Source organism: Lichenostomus cassidix, chromosome 6 (assembly GCF_008360975.1).
Source record: "Lichenostomus cassidix isolate B80296 chromosome 6, HeHo_3.0, whole genome shotgun sequence".
Classification (NCBI taxonomy): domain Eukaryota; kingdom Metazoa; phylum Chordata; class Aves; order Passeriformes; family Meliphagidae; genus Lichenostomus; species Lichenostomus cassidix.
The window spans coordinates 32,679,565-32,704,168 of record NC_139487.1 but is presented as its reverse complement, the minus strand read 5'-3'; the positions used below and the strand labels follow the sequence as shown (position 1 = coordinate 32,704,168).

Sequence of the window (24,604 nt, the reverse complement as noted above, 5' to 3'; positions counted from 1 at the left end):
GACGGTAACCGCAGCCCAGCGCCCGCAGACAGGAGGCTCCGGCGCGTCACAGAGCAGCGAGCACACCGCAACGCGCCGTGACGGGCCGCGGGGCGCCCCGCTCCCGCCTCGCTCCGGCCCGACCCCAGCAACTCCAGCGGGCCATGGGCGCTACTCCACCGAGGGCTCCCCGCCACCCCGAGAGCTCCAAGGGGCCCAGAGGCGGCCGCTCGGCTCGGCGGGACCCTCCTTCAGCCACCGCCTCCCCTCAGCGGGACCGCCCCGCAGCCGCCCCACAACATGGCCGCCGCCGCCCCGCCTCCCCTCGGCGCCGGCACCGCCCCTCAGCCCGCTCTCCGCGGCACCGCCGCATCACCAGCGCCTCCCCTCAGCCGTGCCACCGCCGCATCGTCACCGCCTCCCCTCAGCGGTGCCTCCCCTCCGCCTCCGCCCAGCACGCCGGCCCCTCCCCTCAGCGGCACCGCCCCTCCGCCTCCCCTCATCATGGCTGCCCCTCCGCCGCCGCCCGTCAGCGCCGGCGCCGCCCCTCAGCTTCCCCCGCTGGCTCTTCCCGCCCGGCGCAGCCGCGGAGCCGCAGTCCCAGGGCGGAGCGGGCGGGAAGGGCGGTGTGGTGTCGGCGGCGCGGGATGACGCTGCCGCAGCAGTGCGAGGCCGCGTTCGGCACCGCGGACCTGTACGGCGTGCTGGGCGTGCGGCGCGGCGCGACCCCGCAGGAGATCCGCCGCGGCTACCACCGCGCCTCGCTGCGCCTGCATCCCGACCGCGTCCCGCCCGAGCAGAAGGAGGAGGCCACGCGCCGCTTCCAGGTGAGGAGAGACGGAGGGAGAAAGGAAAGGAGGGAAGAGACAGAGAGAGGGAGGGAAGGGGCGGTGGCCACGGGTGATTCGGACCCACCGCCCCCGGGTGACCAACCCACCGAGTGAGCGACCCGCCACTCCACAAGTGACTGGCCCTTTGCCCCCGAGTGACTGATCCGCTGTCCCCAAGTGACTGAACCCCCAGCAACCAACCCCGAGTGACCATCCCACTGACCAGCCCCCGGCTGGCCAACCCGACCCTGACTGACGAACCCAGTACCCCCCGAGTGACTGACTGGGTGACTGACCCCCAAGTGACCACCCCTCGAATGACCTCCCGGCCACCCTGCGTCCCGCAGATCCTGGGAAAGGTGTACGCCGTGCTGAGCGACGAGAAGCAGCGCCCGGTGTACGATGAGACCGGCCTGGTGGACGAGGATGCCGAGGTGCTGCAGGACGGGCGGGACTGGCTGGAGTACTGGCAGCTGCTCTTCAAGGTGAGAGTGGGACGGGGCTGGGAGACAGAAGAGCCCTGCATTGTTTGGCTCTGTCCTCTGGTAAGTCCTGTAACTCACCAAGTGTCACCTCTTTGCTCCAGGTCACCGTGAAAGACATCGAAGACTTCCATAAGAGCTACAAGAACTCGGCAGAAGAGCTGGCTGATGTGAAGGCAGCGTACATCAATTTCAAGGGTGACATGGATCGGATCATGGAGTCTGTGATGTGCGTGGACTACACGGATGAGCCCAGGATACGGGAGATGATCGAGCAAGCCATTGCCTCCGGGGAGGTGCCGTCCTTCAAGGCTTTTGTAAGGGAGTCGAAGCAGAAGATGATGTCCAGAAGGAGGCGGGTAGGTTGCATCAATTGTTTACCATAACCTTTGAATCTCCCTTGGCACAAATAAGTGACACTGTTCCCGATATGTTTGTCACAGGATTGCTGGGTTACACACCTTGCTCTTCACATCTGGTCACCTGTTTTCATCCCAACCCAAACCACTGCAAAAGACTTTTCTACTTCTTTATTTCATTACTATACACAACGGCTTATTACAGTTTAGCATGTCCCTGCATTTATCTACAAAGCTGTGAGTTGCTGGAGTTAACAAAAATAAATAAGTGATGAAAATACATTTTGGTTGACTTCTGGCAGGTGTGAACCTGCTCTGGACCAAAGGGACTGTTGTGTACTTTTGGACACTTTGTAGAATGTTATATGCACATCACAGTAACCTTTAAGTTAATGTAGTATCTACCAAGACAAAAAAAGGTGGGTGTGGGAACAGGGATGGGGCCAAACACCACATTCAACACTGAGAAAGAGAAAAAAACTTTCTCCTCTGCTAAATGGTGGAATTAGAATCGGCTTCCCTTGCCCGATTCCTCATCTGTGGCCAAACTTGGAAACCCTTTGTGCTTCCCTGCAGCTATTTGTACACAGATGCCAAAAAAAGCATTTGGAACTCCTGCGAGACTTGGTCAAATAACATGCAAAATAGTTTTTTTAAAAAACCTGTTTGCTCTTTTAGGCAGAAAAAGAAGCTAAAGAGGCAAAAAAGACTAAAGATGAACTGGGCCTTAGTGGAGAAAGTGACTTGCAAGCGCTGATTAAAGTAAGGCTTTTTCTGTTTGTTGAAGATAACTTTTTTACTGGCTTATAACTGTGTTTTCCCTGAGTGTCTTTGATTTTGGATCCTTGCAACTCTTCTGAGTTCCTGAGCTTAAAACCTGGCCTTACTGTTAACTATGTACTTTAATTAGAATCAGAGTATTGTATGGATTTTATTACCTGTGTCTTTTAAAAAATTTACAAAGTTACTGCATATGCACTCAAAATATTTAACTTCTAGTTTTAGGCAGTTATACAGGGAGTTTTAAATATTATACTAGACTTTCTGTAGCTTGTATTCCTTGTTTACTATATTCCAAGATTTTGTGTAGCTATCAATCCTCAATAGGATAATCTGTATTGGGAAGTTATAAAAGGTTTGAGTTTGGTTGGTTTTCTTTTACCCCTCCCCAGAGCCGAAGCAGAGATCGAGAAAAGGAAATGGATAACTTGCTGGCCCACCTGGAAGCAAAATATGGGAACAGTGCTAAGAAAGGAGGGAAGAAGAGCTCAGCCAAGAAAAGAAAGGCAGAAGGAACGGCGTAGACTGAAATACTGGGTTTCATTTTGTATGGAAATATAGATTTGGGAGGATTTTGGGTGTTTTCTGGGCTCTCGTTTTGGATTGTGTGCATAGACTGGCTGTAATTGGGAGACATGGCGCTGAATACATCCTGATCAAGGAAGACAAGGCATTCCTGTGCTACTGTTTCCAACCCTTTAGGTGCTCTTCAGTGTAGATACTTGTGTGCTATTCACACATTTCTTCTGTAACAAACCTCCTGCTGTTTTTAGGGGTCTTTGCACATCAGCTCAACAAGTGTTTTTCAGATATTCCAGTAGTTTTATAAACATAGTTTGGAAAATTGCAGATCTAATAAATGAGAAGGTTTTTTTTCCCCACAGTTTTGCTTCCCCAGTTCTCTGTTTTCTAAAAAAGCTGTTCAAAACAAACCAGTTGTGTTGATTCTTCTGATTTCATCAAGGAAATCCTGCACACTTTCATGGAGGATCATTTTTCAAAGGCGTAGGAGCCATGAGGTGAACACTTTGGGAGCTGAAGGCCCTCAGTGCATCAGCAACAACATTCAGGGAGCTTCCTGGGGGTAAGCCAGAGGTAGATGGTCTCTCTGTTCCCTTTTACTTGTCTGCTGTCAAAAATAACCCTAATTCTCAGGAACTAGAGCATATTGTTGTGTTTTATAACATGGGGCTTGAAGGTTACTTTTATTATACAAAATAACAGTCCAAGGGCAGTCCCTGGTGTCAACCATCTGCACCGAAAACAGAAATGGCCTTAGGAGGGGACTACACTTTTTAAACCCACTGCCCCCTCTAGTCTGTAAAACACAGCATTATGTTAACAGAAGTCTATTCAAGTTTGTCTCTTTTTGTAACTCATGTGCTACAGAAAACTCACTTGGTCCCTGAGGGATGGCACAGATACAAATGGGATGCTTATCCGCACTTTGCCTGACATAACTGACACACTGCTCAGTGTTCCTGAAGAGAAACTGTATTTTGAAATGGTTTAGTGAGTAGAGGCCTCTGGTGAACATCAGTTTCTCTCTCTGTGAACTCACGAGCTTTAGATTGAGCTCAGAGCTGTTTTTTTTTTTTAACTTCTGGAAATGCATAGGCAGGTTAACCCAGTTACATTTGCAGTTCCCTGTAGTTGATTCAAGCATGTTTAATCAAATGGACTTGTGAGCTTCAGTATTGATTAAAGATTATTAGCTGGTCTGGAGTGGGGAAATAGGGGAGCCACTTCATAAAGGATCGTGACAAGTTATCTTTCCATTACGAACTGTAATTTGAATAAGAAGAAAATATAGGAAAGCAGTGCTCTTGAATTGGACTAGAAAGAAACAGCTGTATTTTGGAGCATCCTAACTTTGTTTAAATAAAGCCAGTGGTTATCCTCATCTTGTTTTTACATTTCAATCTGGCACTTACTGTTTTGGGAGTAAGACCTTCAGCTAATCACTTATTTTGAGAAGCCTGTACTTCATGTTTTGTCTTATCTGAAGCCACAAGGCCAACTCCAGCAAATGCCTCTGTTAGGTCTGTCCCACAGGGCAGAAACAGCTCCTAAAAGCTCCATTGCATCTCTGGCTTCTGGAACCCTACGATGGAGTGCAGAAATCTTGTGTAATTACAGGTAGTTTCAGAAAGGGACACTGAGCTATTCTGTGAAATTACCATAAAATGTCTCACGAGGAAGACTTCTTTCTTTGAGTACTGTCTGAAACTACTCCTAGTAAGAGGTTTCTTTTTGCCTGTTCAACCTTCTTCAGTCACTGAGGAAGACGTAAAAGGTTTTATTATAGCTCAGGCAGAGGCAGTGGTATGCTGCCCTTGGAGCTGCCAGGTCACCTGCTCTGCTACCTTGGTTCTGACACCTGTGATCATACCTGCTGCAGCTACCACAGCATTCATCACTTGCCTAAGCTGAGTGCTTGCTTTTGCTAGTACAATATTGCTTTAAACATACTTATACATATAAATATAGTTTTTAAAAAATGCAAATCTTAAAAGAGGTTAACCTGGCTGTGGAAGGCCAGGTTAACCTTCCTAAGGGAAAAATGAGCAGGTCCTGCAGTACCTGCTTGTAAGGACATGAACCTGTCACCAGCCTCATGGAAAACAGCACAGACTGAGAGTGTTTGCTAGGTTTCCTAGGAATTAGGCTTCACTGGAGTGTATTCACCCTTCCACTGGAGCATCACTACCTCTACTGGTAGAAAATGGAATGTTCAAGTGCACCCCTTCTAATCTTTGGCAGCTGCTGCTTAGATTTATATAAAAATAACTATCTGTAAGGAAGGGTGTTTGAAAACTCTGTGTAAACAACGTTGACCTTGCTGGGAAGGAGGGGTGGTCCATGACTCTGGAGAGGGATGGATGGGTGGGTACTTCTCCATGGCATTTTAGAGCCCCTGTTTGCTTTTTGTGCCTGATCCACTTCGACCGTGAGCTTTCACAGAACCACGTGGTGGAAGACCTGACAAACAGATCATGGACAGCTTTAAGATTTTGGGAAGGAAATACAGCTAAGTACCAAAAACACCTCCTCTAGCTTAAAACTACACTGTCTTTTTACTGTGACACATGGCTAGCAAGTGCATTATTTAAACTTCCAAAAGGGGCAAAGTTTGTGCTTGCTGAGATGCTGCATTTTGACATGGGAGTGACTGCATTTCTTGGTATTTCACTAAGTATTCATCTCTACAAAGTTTTTCTGCTGATTTAATTTTTTTTGTCCATACAGCAGTCATAAAACTATTCTTGCATTTTTTTTTTGAGCAGGGGAGCAGATACTTAATTTCAGTAGGAACCACTCTTTGCTTGTTTAAATCAAGTTACTTCAGTTTCAGTGCCTTTGTTAACCTCAAGTTACTATTTCAGTTTAAGTTGGCAACTCCTGCTTTGAAAACTTTGACACTGAGAGGCACTGGGCCTGATTACATTAAGCTTCCTTAATTGATTTAAATATTTGGTGGTAATAAAAACAAACCAAAAACCCACAACAAGATGCATCTAACCATCCTCTGGAGTAGAGTAGGATATAGCAGGGATAAAACCTGTATAAGGGCAAATTAAAAATGTGGATGGAACTTTGAAAAACCTCCCCAGTGGAAAGCATCTGTAGGAATGTATCCCTGTAGGAAATGCATCCCTGTCCCAAAAGCCTCTTCTGATTGATCCTACTAAGCCCTGTGAGTGATGAGCATACCTGAACTTGTTGATCCTCTCCTTGTCCAGGATTGATTACTGTAATCAACAACAGTGCAAGAACGGCGGCGGGGCTGGGAATCTGGCTGAAAAGACAGTTCAAATTATTTCTGTTTGCATGAAAAAAATTCATGAAGATTATAATACAGCCACAAACCACTTAAACACGTGTATGCAGTGATTGGTAAGTTGTTTTAAAGGTCTAAGGACAGCTTTAAAGAAGGGTCAAATCAACTTCAGAAATAGAAAATATACTTTTCTAACTCTTATTTAGAATGATCACTGGGCCAGTTAGAGGCAGTCTTGCCTTTCTGGAAATTGTTCTGCTCCAAAGCAGATTTCATAACTGCTGAGTCCAGGATGCTGAAATTATTCACAGAAACCAATCAAGCATCTATATAAAAGCTAGTGATAACATTACAGCTTTCAAAGCTTAGATAAAAATACTTTGTTAGATGCAAGAAGGTATCAGTCAAGTACGTTTCAATAATTCAATGAATTAAATTGAGAGCATTTGATACTGAAACAGACTGGACATTCACTAATGTTAATTCACAAAGCACCCTATTCAGTAACTAAGGATGATCTGGTGTAATTAGCCATGCTTTACCAAGGATGTGTTGGTTGTGTTAGGCCTGGAGAAGGGATCAGGTAAGAACAGCTGCTCCTGGAGCTGCTGGGGAGTGCCTTCTTGTGTCGTGGCACCGTGAGCACGGCTCGAGTTCCCTCGATGCTTCTGCAAGGAGAAATAATGCAGTTATGCCTTCTTCTTAGTGCAGCAGTACATTGAAAATAATTAACCCAGGAATTAAAGCTGGTTTACCCAGTGAATCATTTTATACCTAGTTATGAAGAGGAAAACATGCAATTGGCATTAATGAGAATTAAGCATGCAAGTGTGGGTGATGCTGTTACTCAAACCTGGTACAACATTTTTTGTGCATCTATTTGACTTGCTATCCCAAGATAACAAATAAATTTGAATTCTTGGGCTGGATAATTTGACCAGCAGTGATAGCTGTAGATTATTCAGCAATAAAATGAGATTCTTGTGCCTGTTACCGTTTGCCTGTGGGGTCCTGTGGTGCTCCCACGCTCGGCCACAGTGGTGGTGGCAATGGGTGGCAGAGGGTGATTTCTGTTTAGCAGCAGTGGGGAGGGTGAGGTCAGCTGCTCCTGTGCAGGCAGGCTGAAATGCACCAGTAAGAACAGAAAAAACACACAGTTTATATGTTTGGCAGGTGGAAAGATTTCTTTTTTTTGTTAGTTTCTTTGGCCTTCTGGCATTGACTGTTCTGTAAGAATACCTCAGAAAACCTTCAAACCGTAATCTGCACTTTAAAAAATACTTCCTAGTGCTCTCTGCTTACATTTAAAAATATATTTTAATAAAGCAGAAATGTTAATATTTCTTAGATTGACTGAAGTCTGAGGAAAGAGAACAGAAGCATAAAATACTGAAAGGAGAAACATCAGTTATGAAGGAACAAGGAATAAGTCTCTCAACAGTATGTGACAAGAAGGCAAAAGACTGGATGAGTTTATAGGTCAACTGCAAAACTAAAAGTAAACTACATCAATTTACAACACGTGGAAGAGACAGGTCTATCAAACACTGCATTGTTTCCTGATACCCTGTGGTCCCTGTAAATGGTCCCATTAAGGCAGGTGATAGTGCAAAATAAAAGTAAGATATTCTAGATGTGATTGAGGGCTCACTAAGATATTCTAGATGTGATTGAGGGCTCACTCAGTCAGGTAACTTATTTTAACATCTTTATAGCCCAGTCTGGCCTAGGATAGAAACCTGCAGCATGACCCCCCAAACCTGCAGATTTTAAAATTTATCTTGAAAATAGGCTGCAGGGAAAGAGTCATGTCAAGAAACAGATGGTGGTGTTCACTTTGCTTGTAGAGAACAGACTGAGGTTCATTGTTTATGAGCAAAACCACCTAAATACATGTGTGATTCACAGCATCACAGCTGGCAGCCCAGTGAACATCAACTTTAACAACTCAGCTTTCTCAGGGGAGCTGTATTTAAAGGGCAGCTCCTCTCCTTACTCCAACAATCCATGCTCTCCCTACCCAGGGATGTTCTCCACGTTCTCTGAGCACGGTACCCTGCAGGGAGAGGCTGTTGTGGGGACATACAGGCGCCTGCTGATGTCGTCCCCGGAGCGCGGGGTCCCGATGGGATGCAAGGTCCGGGGCGGGGCGTTCCTCCTCCTCGTGCAGCGGGACAGGGAGGAGGTGCTGAGCTCCAGGGGACGAGTTGGCCACGTCCTGGTGGAGAGGAGGGAGCTCGAGCCTGGCCGTTTGTCATCCAGGTCCCTAACAAAAAAAATTACAGAACCAAAAGAGAGTTGGTCAACGTGACATCTACTCTGTTACCAAAGTACTCATCTACAGGTGACTTTAATCATAAAATACATGGGCAGAATTATCTGAGTCCATTTTTAAAGTAACTGTGTCAAGTAATACTCTTTCACAGAAGACAAACAAGCAGCAAGCAGGAAAATAACTGAGAATTGCTTTTTCTGATGGAGGAATTTATCTCACAAAGTTTTGGGTTTGAATCCTTTGACTGTGAGGGTGCTCTACTTTATTTACAGCAGGTGTTCTGTAGTCCTTACAGTGTTTTCTCCACTACAGGCAGGTTCCTTTGGTGTAACTGGATCCCATGGATCACCATCAAGCCATTCAGGTTACGCTGAGAACCACTACTCGACCCTTGAGAGAGACTTACCTGGAATTTTAAATAAATAAGTAAGTAAATTACTGTTTCACAGAGATACACACACACATATTTACAGACTATGTATATCCTTTTGGAGAAAAATCATTAATTTCTTCTGTGACATCCAGATATATACTCAGTTATATTATTTCCCCATCTAAGAGAGGGATCTTAGCATTTCATTGTTTTGGTGCTTAAGAAATGCATCCTAATACTTAATATTTTCCAACTGAGCAGCTCATTCACAGATTTTCCAACAATGAACGTAATCAGAAGCTTTATGAAAATAATTTTCAGCATATATTGACATTTTATGTCAAGAACAGATCTGCAGACTCCTATTCTGAAATACAGACTGATCTGGAAAAAAACATCAGATTCCACCCCCTATAACAAGAGCAAATAGAAAATAGCAGAGCTTTAATCCCATACATACTTGAGGTGTTTTTCTCCTCTTTTTGCTTTTGCGGCCACATCTGGGTTTTGGGCTCTACACACACAGTAAGGGGACACAAGGGACAGGAAGGGGGAAGAAATAAAGGAGAAAGAAATAAAAAGAAATAAGAAGGAAAGAGTTGAATTAAAATGGAATAAACAGGTAACACTCTGGTGCTCACCACTCTAGGAACAGATCATCTAAAGCAGATTATACAGTTAAATTCAGTGTCTGAGGAAAGAAAACTGCTTTAGAACTGCACTGAGATTTTCCCCTTCTTTCTTCCCTAGATAAATGAACTATAAATGTGAGAATGGGATCCCACACACACAGTCCTCCATCTCACCATTTAATTGAAACATCATTAAAATGTGGGAGAAAACTACATCGTTAATCAACAGCCACCACATGGTTGTCCTACACAGATATAAACCACTACGTTTCAAGGAGAAAAGAAGGAATTAAAACTTCCAACTGAGTAATAACAGAATGTAAGTGTCAGAAAGGACAGCCAGCATTCACACAAAGTCCAAACTAGTTATGTACCTAAACACAACCAGTCTGTTTGTTTGCTGAGGTAACTCTGTATTGATTCATCCCCACACAAAACAACAGCTGGCTAAGAAGCCTTACCAGGTTTGATGTCACCGAGGGCATCTTTGTGTGTGGCACACAAGGTAACAATGCTGGCAGAGGATCCAACTGCACAGGGCTTCTGGCATCTACTCGAAGGGTTTCTACTGTTATGATATTTTTCTCATCATCTGTGCAAAGCAACACAGAATTCCTGTCGATATTGGCTTTTTAGTCATGAACAGTGCTATGAATCCAAATTTTTTTTGAGAGAGTCCTCTTGGATGGTAAATTCTGCTAAGTCTTCTGAAGGCACATCTCACACTGTGAGCAAAATAATCTTTTTATTCCCACTGAAGAGATAATTCCCAAATACATCTCTCTCCCATGGCATCCATGCAAAATTAGCTGAAATCCCCTTTTGAGCCCTCACTCTAACTGTGATTCTTACCAGAGGCTGACCCTTCCCAGTGCCTGCAGATCAATTCCTCCATGCAGACCAGGACTTCACTCCACACATCATCAAACACAAAGGTGAGCACAGAATCTTTCATGCAGGAATAGGGAGAGACAGGAGGAAACCCCAATTTCCGTCTGCCAGAGGACAGTCCCATTCTCCTCTCATGCAGCTCCTCCTCCCTGTAAAAATGTAAGCATTACCTGCACCAGAAACACATTTTCTTTCTCTCCTGTATTTACTTTTAGATTTCCCACTGACCTCAATGAGAAATGACTGACACACCCTGGTTTCCCTATACAGAATGACTATAAGTGATACTTCATGAACAATAAATAATTAACCCATGAGATCAAAATCACATAAAGAAATAAATATTACAGTGATATTTCTTCATCGCACTGTTAGGCTCTATGTCTCATGGGAGTACAGAATCCTGAACACAAGAGAGGGATATTATTTGTTGCAACAAATGTCTCTCTGGCCTGGTCAAAGCAAGAAACATAACAATTTTAATTTAATGGTCCATGCAGCTAAGTGGCTTTAATTATTAAAACCCATTAAGTAGTCAGGAACTGACAGCACCCTCCAGAGTCCTTACCCAGGCCATATGTTCATATTGTTGGGCTGAATAAAGTGAATGGGTAAAAAGATGAAAAGAGTGGTAATTGTTTCTTGACAAGCATAAATTCCACTCTAGTTCTTAAAACTACCACTGAAAAATCCAGGAAAGTACAATTCCACCCAAAATGCCAGTAAAAACAGAAGCAGCACACTGCTCTTGCATAACAAACAGCAGAAGATTTGACATAATATAAAAAATAAATTGTGTTTAAAGATATTTTATTAAATACACAGGCTCTTAGTTATGATGGAATGAATTATTGAAACCAAGCACAAAAACGGACAGCATGAAAAATTATCCAAAAAATCCTAAAAATAATTCAGCAAAATAAATTATCCTAGGAAATGGATTAGAATTCCCAGTGCCTGGGCAACCCCAGGCTCTTGAAAGTTCTCTAGAGAAAAGAGAAATAAATTCATCAAGTAAGTGTATCCAAACTGCAGGACCCCTGGGACACTTGTACTGGCTGCTGTGTTAATATTCAATACCTACACATCTCTGTGGTCAAATGCCAAGTATTCCTCCACTATCCCTTCGGAGAGAATGACTTCCTCTTCCCCTTCATCGCTGTCTGAGGAACACAAGGTTGCAGGCTTGGAAGGGTCAGCCTTTTTGTGAGCAGGAGCAACAAAAAGAGGCACCTTCTTCCCAAAAACACTAAATCTGAACAGGTTGACAGTTTTGAGAAAGCAGAAATAAAGATAAGTTGTTTTTCCACCTCAAAAAATTGAGAGACAGCATGGTAGTTAAGGGCAAGCAGTAGTGAGGCCAACAAATTATTCATTACAGTAACAACTTTAGGTTTGGATATCTTTTAATTCTTGCTAAGGAACCTGAAACTTCAGGGGAAAAATATCCAAAGTTAATTAGAAAGCATTCTAAAACATTAAATAATAAAAGTAGCACTAACATAGTGATTTGTATTTTTGAAGTCCTACACAAATTTAACAGATGGTTAATAATAAAACCAGCTGCAATACATACATATTCTTAAGAAGTCATCAGCACCAAATACATTTCTATTTATTGACCAGTTCACTGTAGCCAGCAAAGGCACAGATATGTATTATTGCTATTCTGAGTGCACTAAACTCAGTTAAAAAGGAATAAAAAAAGTCTGCTGTATTCAAAACTCAGCCTAACAGGAAGATTGCACATTTCAAGAAGCAGAGAACAAACCTGCCTTCCTACCTTGGGATGATCCAGGCTCATTGCTGGTACTTACTCATCAGAATCCTTTTCCTGTGGTGAACTTATATCTGAGGCAGCCACACTGCCTGAGGGGGAACTCGAGTACCATCCATACCCTTCATCTGTGGGGATCACCAGCTGCTTCCCCACCACCCTGCCATGGCAGAAGCAAAGGATAAGTACAGCAGAAAACCTTGGAAGTGAGATTACTTAAGGGTGTAAGAACAGCTGCAAATCCTAAAAGTTCTCCTGGGAAGCTGTGCAGCTCTCTTGGTGACGGTTTCAGCTTTCTAAGAGAATTCTGCTCTGTTAAAGCCAAGTCAGTTGCAAATAGCAACAAACCTCTGCCAAGGAAAGGAATGTGAGGTAACAGAATGTTTGTTAATGACAGGCAGGCACATCACCAGAGTGATCTTTTTCTCTCTGTCTATCACATAACTGCATAAACCCACCCTGCCAATTGCTTTAAAAGCAACTCTGTCCATCCCTACCCTTGTTGTAGCATTTGTCTATTAATAAAACACCTGAGATGAGGAAAGCTGGAGGACCATTGGTGACATTCTTCCCGCAGTCCTTCAACGTGAACATTTTCCTTCTGCTCATACAGAAGCTCATCAATTTGTCTGAACATCTGCTGAACTTGTTGTGTGGCAGCTCTATCAAATTCCTAGAAAGAAAGAAAATATCTAGTGAATAGCATTTGCAGGGGTTTTAAAAATTATTTTTAAATATAATTGAAAAACACAACTAAACTATTTGTTTAAAGCTCATTGAAATTGCATAGAAAGATTTTAACTTTACATAATTTTCTCCCAGAGATAATCTTTTAATGCAATGGAGGATTTGTCACTTCCAGTGTCCACAAACAACAGCAGCACAAAAAGCAATGCAGACTGGTGGGAAACACTGAACCTGAGGGATGGTCAGGTTTCTACATATAAATAGAAAATGGGGTTAGTTCTGGGGTCATTTAAATCTAAACAGGTCCATCTCACATCCCAGAAGGCAACAACAAACTTGGCTTTGGTGGACAGAGAATAAAACAAACATTACTAAATGAAAATAATGTTTTAGGAGCTTACTATATTTTGAGAAACATGCCAGTATGCAAAAGTTTGATAAACTCATGCCAAGTGTCTGAAAGTCATCCAGCCATGGTTGGGGCTCCACAATAACAGCATTTATAGATACACTTGTGCACTAAATGATTTGCATATCCAAAATTTTTGGTGGAAATGCAGAATATTAATGGAATAGTGTGAGCCTAATGCGTTTTGAACTGAAAGATGGAAAGAGGTAAAAAAGATGTTCTTTCTATAATCACTACCATGATTTTTTGACAGATCCAATCACTTTTATTCTGACATGTCTTTGCAGTGGTATTTCAAGTGTCTTTCTGTGCTAGATTTGGCTTGGATGATTATGTTCTACTCACGTCATAGCCCCAAGAGAAGGCTGAGCTGTCTTCTGTGGAGGTGTCAGCACAACTCTGACTAGCAGTCCGTGGATCCCCATGATCATCCGACTCCTTATGGATTCCCAGCTCCCTAAAATGCACACAGGGAGCCAAAAAAAAAAAAAAAAAGAATAACAGCCCACAATACAATGTGTGTAAGTAAACAAAGCCTAGCTCTGTCAGAACAGATGTACCAGATGTGCCATGACAAGTACCTGGAGCTCTGGCCGTGGTTTTCAGCCGTGGCTGTGGCTGAGCACACCTGAGCCGCTGGCTCTGGCAGTGGGTGATGCCTCAAGGCATGTTTTGGGAGTCCTTGTCTAAAACAACAGAAGTGGAAATTGGCATTACTTACAAGAATAAACATTTACAAAATTCCCAGTAAGTTTTATAGGTTTTTCTTTTCTGCTTCTCAAGGACTGTGCACACATTTATTATTACTATTAGAAGGCTAATTCTTGTCACCAAAGCTCTAGGTTTAAGGTGTCAAAACAAACTCTAGGATAAATACGGAGTTAAAGGTCTTGGCTTCAAAATCAGTTAAACTTAAGATGTCGTGAATTGGTCTACAGCTCCCTAAAAGCAGAGAGAATGCCATTATCCCTGCAGATTAATTACATTGCATTCAATTAAATAGAACAGGAGTAACCGGGAAAATCAGAACGGACCCAACTGGTGGGTCAGGGGGAAAAAAGCCAGTTCCAGGGATTTAATCGCGTTCTTTCCCAGCGGCGTTTGGCCGGGCGCGGTGCTCGGGAGCCCTGGCAAGCATCTCCCGCCGGGGCACGGGGTGAGCGGGCCGTCACGGGGCCCTGCTGGGGACGGGGCAGCGCGGGCGGCAGGCCGGGAGCGGGGCCGGGGGATCGGGATGGGGATAGGGACCGGGATGGGGATGGGGATCGGGCTGGGGAGCGGGCTGGGGCCGGCAAGTCACTCACGCCTGCACCGGCTTGCGCGCGTATCGCGATATCATCCTCAGCGCCGCCGCCCCGCCGCCGCCATCGCGCCGCTCCTCCCGCGGGGGCGGAGCGCGGCCCGCCGCGACCGGGGCGATGGAGGCGCTGCGGCGGCCGGCGCTGCCCGAGGACGCCGTGCGCTACCGCCTGTTCGCCGCGGCGGCGGAGGGCCCGGGCGGCGAGGCGCTGCTGCGGCGCTGCGCTGAGGCGGTGCTGGTGCGCTTCGCCCCGCTCCTGGCCGCCTACGTGTGGCAGCGGCAGCCCTTCCGCCTGCGCTACGTGCCGCACCGCGGTGAGCGGGAGCGGGCTGGGAGCGAGTGAGGGGAGAGCGGGCTGGGAGCGAGTGAGGGGAGAGCGGGCTGGGAGCGAGTGAGGGGAGAGCCGGCGGGAGCGAGTGAGGGGAGAGAGAGCGGGCTGGGAGCGAGTGAGGGGAGAGCGGGCTGGGAGCGAGTGAGGGGAGAGCGGGCTGGGAGCAAGTGAGGGGAGAGAGAGCCGGCGGGACCGAGTGAGGGGAGAGAGAGCCGGCGGGACCGAGTGAGGGGAGAGAGAGCCGGCGGGACCGAGTGAGGGGAGAGAGAGCCGGCGGGACCGGGTCAGGGGAGAGAGAGCCGGAGGGAGTGACTGAGGGGAGAGCCGGCGGGACCGGGTCAGGGGAGAGAGAGCCGGCGGGTTCGGACGCTCACAGTGTCACAGAATGGGTCAGGCTCGAAGGGCCCACAGTGGGGCAGCTGGTCCCACCTCCCTGCTCCAGCACGGGCTTCCCAGAGCGCAGGGCACAAGGTTTTGTCAGATAGGTCTGGGGTATCCCCAGTGAGGGAGAATCCACACGTGGGGTTGCTGAGCCTTCCCTGTGCCCCGTCCAGGCGAGACCCCGGCGCACATCGGTGGCACCACCTTGTTCGGGGATAACGTGGAGGATGAGTGGTTCATTGTGTACCTGGTCCGGGAGATCACCAGGGAGTTCCCGGGGCTGGCAGCCAGGTAAGGCAGGTTCTGCTGAGATGCCCAGTGGTATTCCCTCACCTTGGAAGTGTTTTCCCATCCCGTACACATTTGAAGTGTCCAAGGCCAGGTTGGACGGGGCTTGGAGCAGCCTGGGGTAGTGGAAAGTGTCCCTGCCCTTGGCAGTGGGGTTGGAATCACCTGATATTTGAGGTCCCTTCCAGCCGAAGCCTTCCTGTGATTTTATGAATATTAAAAAAACCCCAGCAGACATGCGTTCAGAAGCATGTTATTGTGCACTGCAAAGCTTTCCCTGCTGAGAAAGCAATTTCTCTTTGGCCAGGATTGATGACAACGATGGAGAGTTTCTCTTGATAGAAGCAGCTGATTTTCTCCCTAAGTGGCTGAATCCTGAAAATAGTGAAAACAGGGTGAGTAGACCTTCCATACAGTTGGCAAGGGGATCAGAGTGGCTTTTTATGTAGCAGCTGGAGTTTTTTCTTGCACCTTTAGCCAAGTGGTCTGACTGCCTCTGAAAATCCAGAGTGCTGTCTGTCCCTTACTGTTGCTCGCTTCAAGAGCACTCCTATATCCATCTGAACTTCCTAGTTCTGTTATAGCCACTTGTTTGTTTTTTTTAAACCATATTCTGGAGTGTTTGGGCAAGAGGATTTGCTGCCCTTGGAGTAGGAAATGCTCAAGGCTGGGGTGTTTCTGGTTCTGTAAGGATACAGGCTTTGTCTGGTACAGGTGAAATAATGAGTTGACACCTTCACCTGGATGGGGTGGTTGCTGGTAGGCAATGGATTAAAGTGGAAATAATTAACTTAGTCATTAGCAAAAGATGTTTAATTATTATTCCCCTACTCCAAGACTCTTAAAAGGCGTGGAGCACAACACAAAAGTTGATTGCAAATGTGTATGTTGACTGCGAGGCCCACATTTTCCTTCTGTTTGAGGGAACAGAGTGAGGGAGTTGGGAATGTTGCATTTTGGGCTTCTTTTAGGATCAGGAACCAGCAGAGGTCACATGTACCACCTGAAATAATGATTTTTTGTCTCTATGATGTTCTTCAGAAATTAGGTCGTGCTGATTTTCCTGAAGCAATTCTCTACTTGAGGAGAAACTCAGTATCTTAATAGTATTGTTATTAAGGAAACAAGATCTATTTGACCAACCTTGTTGCAGTTAAAATAGGAGGTTTTACTGTTTGAATCATGGTTTCTGGCATCTCTGTTTACCACAAATAACTTTTAAAAAGAAACTGTGTTGCTTCTTGTATTACATCACTACTCTGTGTGCTTAAGCAAACACATTGGTATACAAAATTCAGTTTTCCATTGCTTAATGTATGCCTGACCCTGTCTGATGAGAACATTCCTGTCTGCCAGGTGTTCTTTTACAAAGGAGAGCTGCACATCATTCCTCTGTCAGAGACTCCGGAGCAGGACTGGAACCTCTCTGCTCCCTGCCCCACCATCCCACAGGCACTGGCACTGTTATCCTCCCGCTCTGAGGAGTTCCTGGCTGCAGAGCCCATCCGAGCTGCAGTGTACAAACGCATCGATGGGTATGTGGGTGCTTCAGTTTGGTCTTCTGCAACAGCGAGTTTTGATCCTTTTGATCCTCCTCTGCCTGGGGCTTAAACATTTCTCTGATAGAGGTGGTAAAGTTGGTTCCTATTCAGAAATCAGCAGCTAGAGGTTTTTCTAAGGCACTCTTGGAAAGAGGGGGACTAGTGTCCTGTAGGCTCTGATCTGAAGGCTTTGAAAGTGGTTTACTGCTATGATTCCACACCTGATGATAAGAGTTACTCTTCCTTCACATCCTTCTTATACTGAAAAATCTGAATGTTCCATGATCTTTCAGCAGCCCTCTGCAGGAGGAAAAAGAGGATTTGGCCTGAAATGTAGAACCAGCAGGATTTTCAGAGCTTTGGCTTGTCACAGCTGTGTTCAACCCTGAACTTTCTTTTCTGCAAGGATTTGACAGCCTAACTTTTTCAGAGAATGGTGAAGGATACTGCATAGTTGGATACGTTGGTTAAGTTCACAGTGACTCATCTTACCCATGTGGGGATTCAATTTTATTAGCCATGTACATTTCTATAAATGTACTATACAAACAGACATTCTAGGCATTAGTTTGGCCAAGTTTTAACTCCAGAATAATCACTGACCTACAATGCAGGTAAATATTCACGTGAAAATGGGCCTTATAATGAAAAATGAGTGGTTTAACTTGCAGTATGCTTCCCACACTCTGTTGCTGTTCAGGTATCCCGAGAAGATCCAGGCCTCGTTGCACCGAGCCCACTGCTACCTCCCGGCAGGAATTGTGGCTGTGCTGAGGCAGCGCCCGTCCCTGGTGGCTGCGGCAGTCCAGGCCTTTTACCTGCGGGATCCGGGGGATTTACGGGCGTGTCGACGCCCTTTCAGAACCTTTCCTGCCGAGCAGCGTGTGATGGCCCTGGTAAGTGCTCTTCTAAAGCCTGTGATGGCCCTGGTAAATGCTCTTCTAAAGTGACTTGTCACTTAATTCTCTTTTGTAACTGACAAGGGTTTTGTGGCCAGTGGTATAAACGCGTAGATTGAACTTAAAACTGCGTGGTTTCTGGTTTATTTTTTTATTCTAGCTCTAGGGATGAATTTCAAGTTCACTATATTAATGGCTTCTCTGCCATTAGATTGACGTGGCTGGACTTTCAAAGGGCTAATCATGAGAGAATTGTTTCTGAAACCAGAGGTTGTGATAATAGTTCCTCTGCTGAAATCCCTGCTGAGTAAATTGATCTCCTTGTATGATCAGAGCAGTTTGACAGCACTGCCGGCCAACAGTTGTTCCTAACCAGTGGTTCATTCCAAGGCTTTTCACTTTCTCAGCTGTCTTCACACAGCTCTGTGAAAGCTTTTATGAAGTGTTTTATGAGCACTGTCCAAGCTCTCTTGTATCTGATATGTTTTGTCACAGAGTTGTACCCCTAGACTCCTGAAAAGAGGCTTTGGAATAAAATTTTGGACTTCTAGACTGTTTCCAAAATCTCAGCTTTTAATAAAATTTAATTTTAATTGAAAATATACCTTGTTGATATGAACACTGAATACTGAGGATTTTTTGTGATGTATTTAAGCTGACTGAAGTTCATATTTACATGGGAATTTCAATTTGGAGCATACTTTGTAAGGCCTGAAAAGCAATGTGTCTAAGAAAAATCTAAGATATATTTTAAATGCAGTCTCAGGTATTGTCTGTAATACGGGTGCTTTAAAACACAATTTAGTGAGCCTGGTGGGAATCTGATGCCTGCACACAACACAGTCATGCTGCAGGGAGTATTTTTTTCTGCTCTATCTGTTTCAGGTGACTTTCACTCGGTGTTTATATGCACAGCTGGTGCAGCAGAAGTTTGTTCCAGACAGACGCAGTGGATACACCCTGCCCGCCCCATCCAGTCCTCAGTACAGAGCCTATGAACTAGGCATGAAACTGGTAATGATTTTTTATGCATTTTGTACTTAGTTTGCCTGTTGATGTATGTCCAGGAAATGAGTCTTTGTCTGGAAGTTGCCTGCTTATCCAGAAAAATGTGAGCAAAGTTCGTCACACCTTGAGAACCTCTTGTTATTGCATCTTTTATATACAGGCTCATGGCTTTGAAATTTTGTGCTCCAAGAGCAGTAAAGTTGCTCCTGATGCCAAGAGAAATGCATTAAGTGGTCCTCTATGGGAGAGATTCCTCAGGAGCTTGAAGGAAAAAGATTATTTCAAGGTGAAGTAGTGTGTCTGTGGCTTTTAAACACTCCAGGGAAAATATGTTTTATTTCTTGAACTTCTGTAAGTAGTTACAGCAGGGCAAGAACTGTAATCCTTACATCTGTAAAATGAATGAATGTCTTGAAAGGAGACATGTCCAGTTTGTTCCCCTTTGAAAGTAATTTATTTTGGAAATTAAAAAGGAAAAAGCAGGATTTGGGGATTAATTTGTTCATCTAAAGACAGGGGAGAAATAGACATGAAAGAAGAAAACCACCAAATGGGTGTGTGAGCTGTAACTGATTACACTGGTTTACATTTCATTTGTATACCTCTAGAATTAAATATTCTTCAAGATCTATACATAACACCATAGACCTATTTGGACCCATGCAAGTGTAATTTTTATGTGTGTGTGGGTTTTGTGAGTTCTGGGGGTTTTGGTGTGGTTTTGTGGGGTTTTTTTCAAGGATGGCTTTGCTTATTTGAAGTTAATTAATTAGACATAAATTGACTACTTATTTGAAGGTTATAAAATTGGACAACTCTGTTGAAATACTTAGGTTACTATACTTTAATATACTTTAAATATAGGAATGCCCTTTCCTGTGTTCCATTCCAAGTGTACATGGCAAAGACATTTCACTTGTTTTGGTTTTCTCAGCATTTCTGTGTGGCAAGTAGTCATCCTTATGAAGCCTGACTGTGAAAAGGAAGGGAGAATTGTTTGGATTCATGCCTGTGACTTGCATTAAATAGGGAGAAATTGAGGGGTCTGCTAAGTACCTGGAACTGTTGCATATGGCAGAAGATCACTTCCAGCAATCTGTTGCTGTGCCAGAAAGGTAAGAGCTACTTGAAATTCAGAAGTATCATATACCATGTCTACAAATAATTATTTACCTTTAAAATTCTTGTTACAAAAAAATTGAATGCTTTTCTCCATTGTACATTTAAAGTGGGTGCTGTGGCCAGGATATAAAGGTACTAATTCCTCCAGAATACTCCCTTGGTAGAAGCTCTTGTTTGAGTAACTATTTATCTTGGGTTTGTAAAATGCTAAGCTCTTCCAAGTGGCTTAAGAAGTGACTGAAAAGCATTATTTGCTTGGTTGGCTATAGGAAGTGTATAAAAGTTTCATACAAAAGCAGTCCCAGAGAATAATAAATACAGGATAATCTGTCTCCTTTACTCAAGACAGGCATCTGGCTGTAGATTTCTCCAAAAAATCAAATCCAAAAATAAATCACTATAAAAATACCTGGGGCTTTGCCAGCTCATAATACTGTTAGTTTTTTCAGTTTCCAGTCTGTGCTGTTGGGGATCTGGCAATCTTAGTATTTACCAAGACAGAATAAATATAAAGAAAAAGAGCCATGACAAATGGGCTTTGGAGCCATCAGCTGGGAATTGCAGGGACTGACTGTGTCTTGTTTTGGCTAATACCCTGTGTAGTAGTCTGGCACTTCCCCCAGATTCACTTGCCTTTTCGATGTGTTTACATAGAATGGAGAATGAAGAATTTGAGTGAAAACCTGAATGTGGAGCATGTGATGCCATTGAATTGTTTTCAGTAAATTGAATTTTTTTTTCTAGCTCTGTGGAAGTGAGCCCAGGTGATGAAATCTTGACACTGCTACAGACAGCATCCATTGATTTGAAGGAATTTGAGAGAGAAGCCGCTTGTCTTCCTCCAGAGGATGGTGAGCTGGACACAGAGTGGAATTATTCCCATCACAAATGATTATTTGTGGGGGGAGAGGTGGGAATATTGACAGCTGTGAAGGGAGAGCCAATCCAACCTTCATTAAGACTAAATATTGGATTGGCTCTTAACTTTATAGAGTAAGCCTTTCTCCCTCCATGAAATGGCCAAAGGATTCTCAGTGACTAGAATGGTATCTCCTAGTTTGAAGCTGCATGCAAAGCAGAGTTTTAAAGTAGTGAAATGAAATCTCACACCTCCTCAGCCTCTCACTGCCTTATGCCCTGTGGGAACCAGTATCAGCACAAAAACTTAGCAGTGCAAAACTGAGCTGCAAAATGATTGCCATTCTCTCAGTCATCTGGTTTGGGCCCTGTGGGCCAGCAGGCTTGTGCAGAATTGCAGCTCTGTCCCGTGTTCTTTCAGATGACAGCTGGCTGGATATCACACCAGATGCTCTGGACCAGATGCTGAAGGAGGCAAGAAATGAGTCTGTTCCTTCGGCAAATGAGGAAGAGGAAAAATATGACTTGGAAACAGTTGCTGAGAGCATGAAGGCTTTTGTGTCCAAAGTCTCCACACACGAAGGAGCAGAAATGCCATGGTAGTCACACTTTGAGTTTGGGGTCTGGTATAGAATGTTTCATTCTGCTGCAGCTCTTGGGTTGATTCTGTGATGCAGAGAATCAGAGTTGGAAGCTGTTCTGATTAGCAGAGGCCTTAAGCAAACCCATAGCAGGGAATATGTATTTGCTTTTAAATTAACTTGGTGATCCCTCTGACACTGGGGCAGGTGAAAGTGCTGGAAGCTGACTGGCTTTCTGTCATTCAGTTGGCTTTGTGATCTTTAATTTTTTTCTCTTCCATGCCTAGAATTCTTTCACTACCTGTTTAATTTCTAATCCATAGAGGCTTCAAACTTCTGAGCACTGCTAAGTTCAAATGTCCCAGCTTCAATTCTGGCTCAGGAGAAATCCATACGGCTTATGCCTGTGTCAGGATTATATAAGTAAAAAAGCTTTACTCATTTAAAAATATTTTTGTATTTCAGGTCATCTGATGAATCCCATGTTACCTTTGACGTGGATTCTTTTACAAAAGCACTGGACAGAATTTTAGGTGAGATTGCTTCTTTATTTCAAAAAAATCCCTGCACTGATTTCTTTGCTGTCCGTACTGACACAAGATAATACCTAGGGGCAGACTCGGAGGAGCTGGACTCTGATGATCTGGATGAAGAGGAGGAATTCGATTTCTCAGATGGGGATGATGAAGACCTGGATGCTGGAAATCAAAGGCAGGACCAGAAGGTGTCTCCAAATGAGCTTATAGGCAGTCTCAAGTCGTACATGAATGAGATGGACCGTGAACTGGCACAGACCAACGTTGGGAAGAGTTTCACCACCCAAAAGAGAGGGGTGAGTATGCCTTGAGCTCTAATTTGTAGCATAGTCATTTTGAAACAGGAAATATGCTGAAAGTGGTCATTCTGAGTAATGTGATCAGAACCTTCCCATGTGCAAGCAAAGTGTGTGCTGTAGTTGCACCATAAAACATTTTTTTCAAACAAAGCTTACCTAAGCTTTGACTTGCACATCTTTTCCAAGATGTAGTTTCATTTCCCTGGGTTTAGTGGCTGCAGCTTGACTTATGAGTTCCTGTAGTAGTTTGCTCCCATAGGAAGCTGAGCCAGGACTCAGCAACACTTTCTGTCCTCTTGGAACTTACTCTGGGTAATGGACAGTGATGACTTTTAGCTGGCACAAGCCTTTGGTGGCTGAATTCCTGTCTATCAAGACTGGAATGCACTAGGCTTTCTTGGCTGCAGATTTCTTTTTTGTTTTGTTTCTTTTCTCTTGTGGTTTGCCTTTTTTTTTTTCCTCACATCTGCTCATGCAATTTGATAAAACTTTCTCTTTGTACTCACTGCAGGCAAGTTCTGTTAAAGCAGCAGCCACATCTGAGAGTCCTGGCCCTGATTCTGGAGCTGAGGATGCTGAGCTGGCACCAGTGGATGTGGACATGAACCTGGTAGCAAACCTGCTGGAGTCCTACAGTGCCCAGGCTGGCCTGGCAGGCCCTGCCTCGAACATTTTACAGAGCATGGGGGTCTATTTACCTGAAAACACAGATCACACTGGCTCGAGCAGTCGAGCAGCACAGTGAGAGACTCTTACCTGAGAAATTAAGCACAAACAGACTAGCAGGGCATGGAAGAACAGACAGAAGGTTTTAATTTAATTTAATTCTGTTCATTCTGTGTGACTTCAGAGATTCAAAGTGAGAGCTGCAAAAGCCTTCTGTTTGGATACTGTTTTCTTTTCAGAGAACTGAAAAATGGCATCACGACTTGAATGAAACTTTTATTACAAAACCTGTCTTGGATTTTTCAAATCAGTGATCCAATTTCCCATATTTATGAAATGGCCTTTTACCACTGCTAGGTGGTTTCAATATCTGGAAAGCAGTTCTTGTTCTGAAAATGCTGCTGCCTTCAGGAGGAGGTAGGGAAATACCATATTACAGGAACAGTCTCATGGATTTGGGAATGCTGGTTAAATGTTGAGCAGACATTTAATCCTTTACAAAAGTACAATGCTTCGTTGTAAGAACTTCTGATAATGATTGTAAGATCCTGTTCCTTATTAACCAGGAGGATTTGAAGAGTAATTGGATCAAGTATGTAAATACTGGCTAGAAGTATTTTTGAAATATATTTCAATAAAAGCAGAAATACAACTTGATTACTGGAGATTTTTTTTCCTGAAGATAGGCATAACTTCCTCACTGCAGTATCAGAAGTTCTTAGAGTTAAAGCATTTTCATAATTGGTCATTTTCTGAATTCCATTATTGCTGAATGTTGGTATCATGCCAGCAGTAGCTGTATGTGAGCCCAGGCTGAACAGTTTTGGAGGTTTATTTGGTGAAAATGTTGCTAGAAGGCGTATGCAGCATGTTGCTTTCATATGGAATGAAAAAATCTATTCTAGATATGACAACTTTGGTTTCAACACAATAAATTTGAAACTAAATAGGTAGAAATTCTTTATTTACAGTCAGCAAGAATGCAGTCCTGCCAAGTCCAGATCCGTTTCTTTATTTTTTTCTTTTTTTTTTCTTCAACAAGTAATCATATACATCCTCAGATGTTGTATAATTTACTTTTTCAACAGTTTAGGTGAGTACTGGCAGGTTGGACAGGGATTAGAGATCTACAACAGGTTCTGCCTAAGTTCAAAGAATTTGGACTGCTGAGAGGAGAGGTGGGCTGCAGACTCAGACACACCTGTGCTGGAAAAATGGGATTAACAGGAGTTTTAGAATCTAGACAAGGGTAATGAGCAATTAGTGGTGGAAAACAGATGTACTTGAATCTTGGAAAGGGTTTATGTTTGAAAGGGAAGGTAATTAACACTGAAACCACATAAAATTCTCCACTTTAAAACATAATTGAGTTTCAAGAACATGATCCCATTTAACTCTCATGTGGCCTGTGCTATACAAAAGGTCAAAATAGATTGAAGGACTCTTCTACTGAGGAAAACTGAGCTAAGGTTCAGAACAAAGCTGCTAGCCTGGGACTCCCGGGGGCCACTGCTCAACAATCCCCAAGTCACTGGGTCG

General features: G+C 44.2%; 3 protein-coding genes across 4 annotated transcripts; 2 read left to right on the top strand and 1 right to left on the bottom strand.

Moving 5' to 3' along the window:
• Positions 1 to 524: 524 nt before the first annotated feature.
• On the top strand, positions 525 to 3,313 carry DNAJC9 (DnaJ heat shock protein family (Hsp40) member C9). The gene is made up of 5 exons (XM_085064431.1): positions 525 to 806; positions 1,157 to 1,294; positions 1,396 to 1,650; positions 2,329 to 2,412; positions 2,823 to 3,313. Exons 1-5 carry the CDS (start codon positions 627 to 629, stop codon positions 2,952 to 2,954), a joined length of 789 nt encoding a protein of 262 aa, XP_084920557.1. The 5' UTR covers positions 525 to 626; the 3' UTR covers positions 2,955 to 3,313.
• Positions 1,807 to 14,687, bottom strand: FAM149B1 (family with sequence similarity 149 member B1). 2 transcript variants are annotated; one of them, XM_085064424.1, is made up of 15 exons: positions 14,560 to 14,687; positions 13,837 to 13,941; positions 13,601 to 13,712; positions 12,690 to 12,832; positions 12,200 to 12,319; positions 11,467 to 11,637; positions 10,344 to 10,531; positions 9,953 to 10,083; positions 9,320 to 9,373; positions 8,780 to 8,892; positions 8,298 to 8,477; positions 7,206 to 7,332; positions 6,754 to 6,879; positions 6,145 to 6,229; positions 1,807 to 5,412 (listed from the first exon to the last, which is right to left on the bottom strand). In XM_085064424.1, exons 1-15 carry the CDS (start codon positions 14,592 to 14,594, stop codon positions 5,339 to 5,341), a joined length of 1,764 nt encoding a protein of 587 aa, XP_084920550.1. In that variant the 5' UTR covers positions 14,595 to 14,687; the 3' UTR covers positions 1,807 to 5,338. The 2 variants fall into 2 exon arrangements, with proteins under 2 accessions (XP_084920550.1, XP_084920551.1); XM_085064425.1 differs by lacking the exon at positions 9,320 to 9,373.
• On the top strand, positions 14,674 to 24,012 carry ECD (ecdysoneless cell cycle regulator). The gene is made up of 13 exons (XM_085064430.1): positions 14,674 to 14,869; positions 15,441 to 15,558; positions 15,863 to 15,950; positions 16,912 to 17,090; positions 17,797 to 17,992; positions 18,881 to 19,009; positions 19,164 to 19,289; positions 20,033 to 20,118; positions 20,870 to 20,976; positions 21,405 to 21,582; positions 22,030 to 22,097; positions 22,176 to 22,396; positions 22,911 to 24,012. The coding sequence occupies exons 1-13, from the start codon at positions 14,674 to 14,676 to the stop codon at positions 23,142 to 23,144; spliced, it is 1,926 nt and encodes a 641-aa protein (XP_084920556.1). The 3' UTR covers positions 23,145 to 24,012.
• The last annotated feature ends 592 nt before the right edge of the window (positions 24,013 to 24,604 follow it).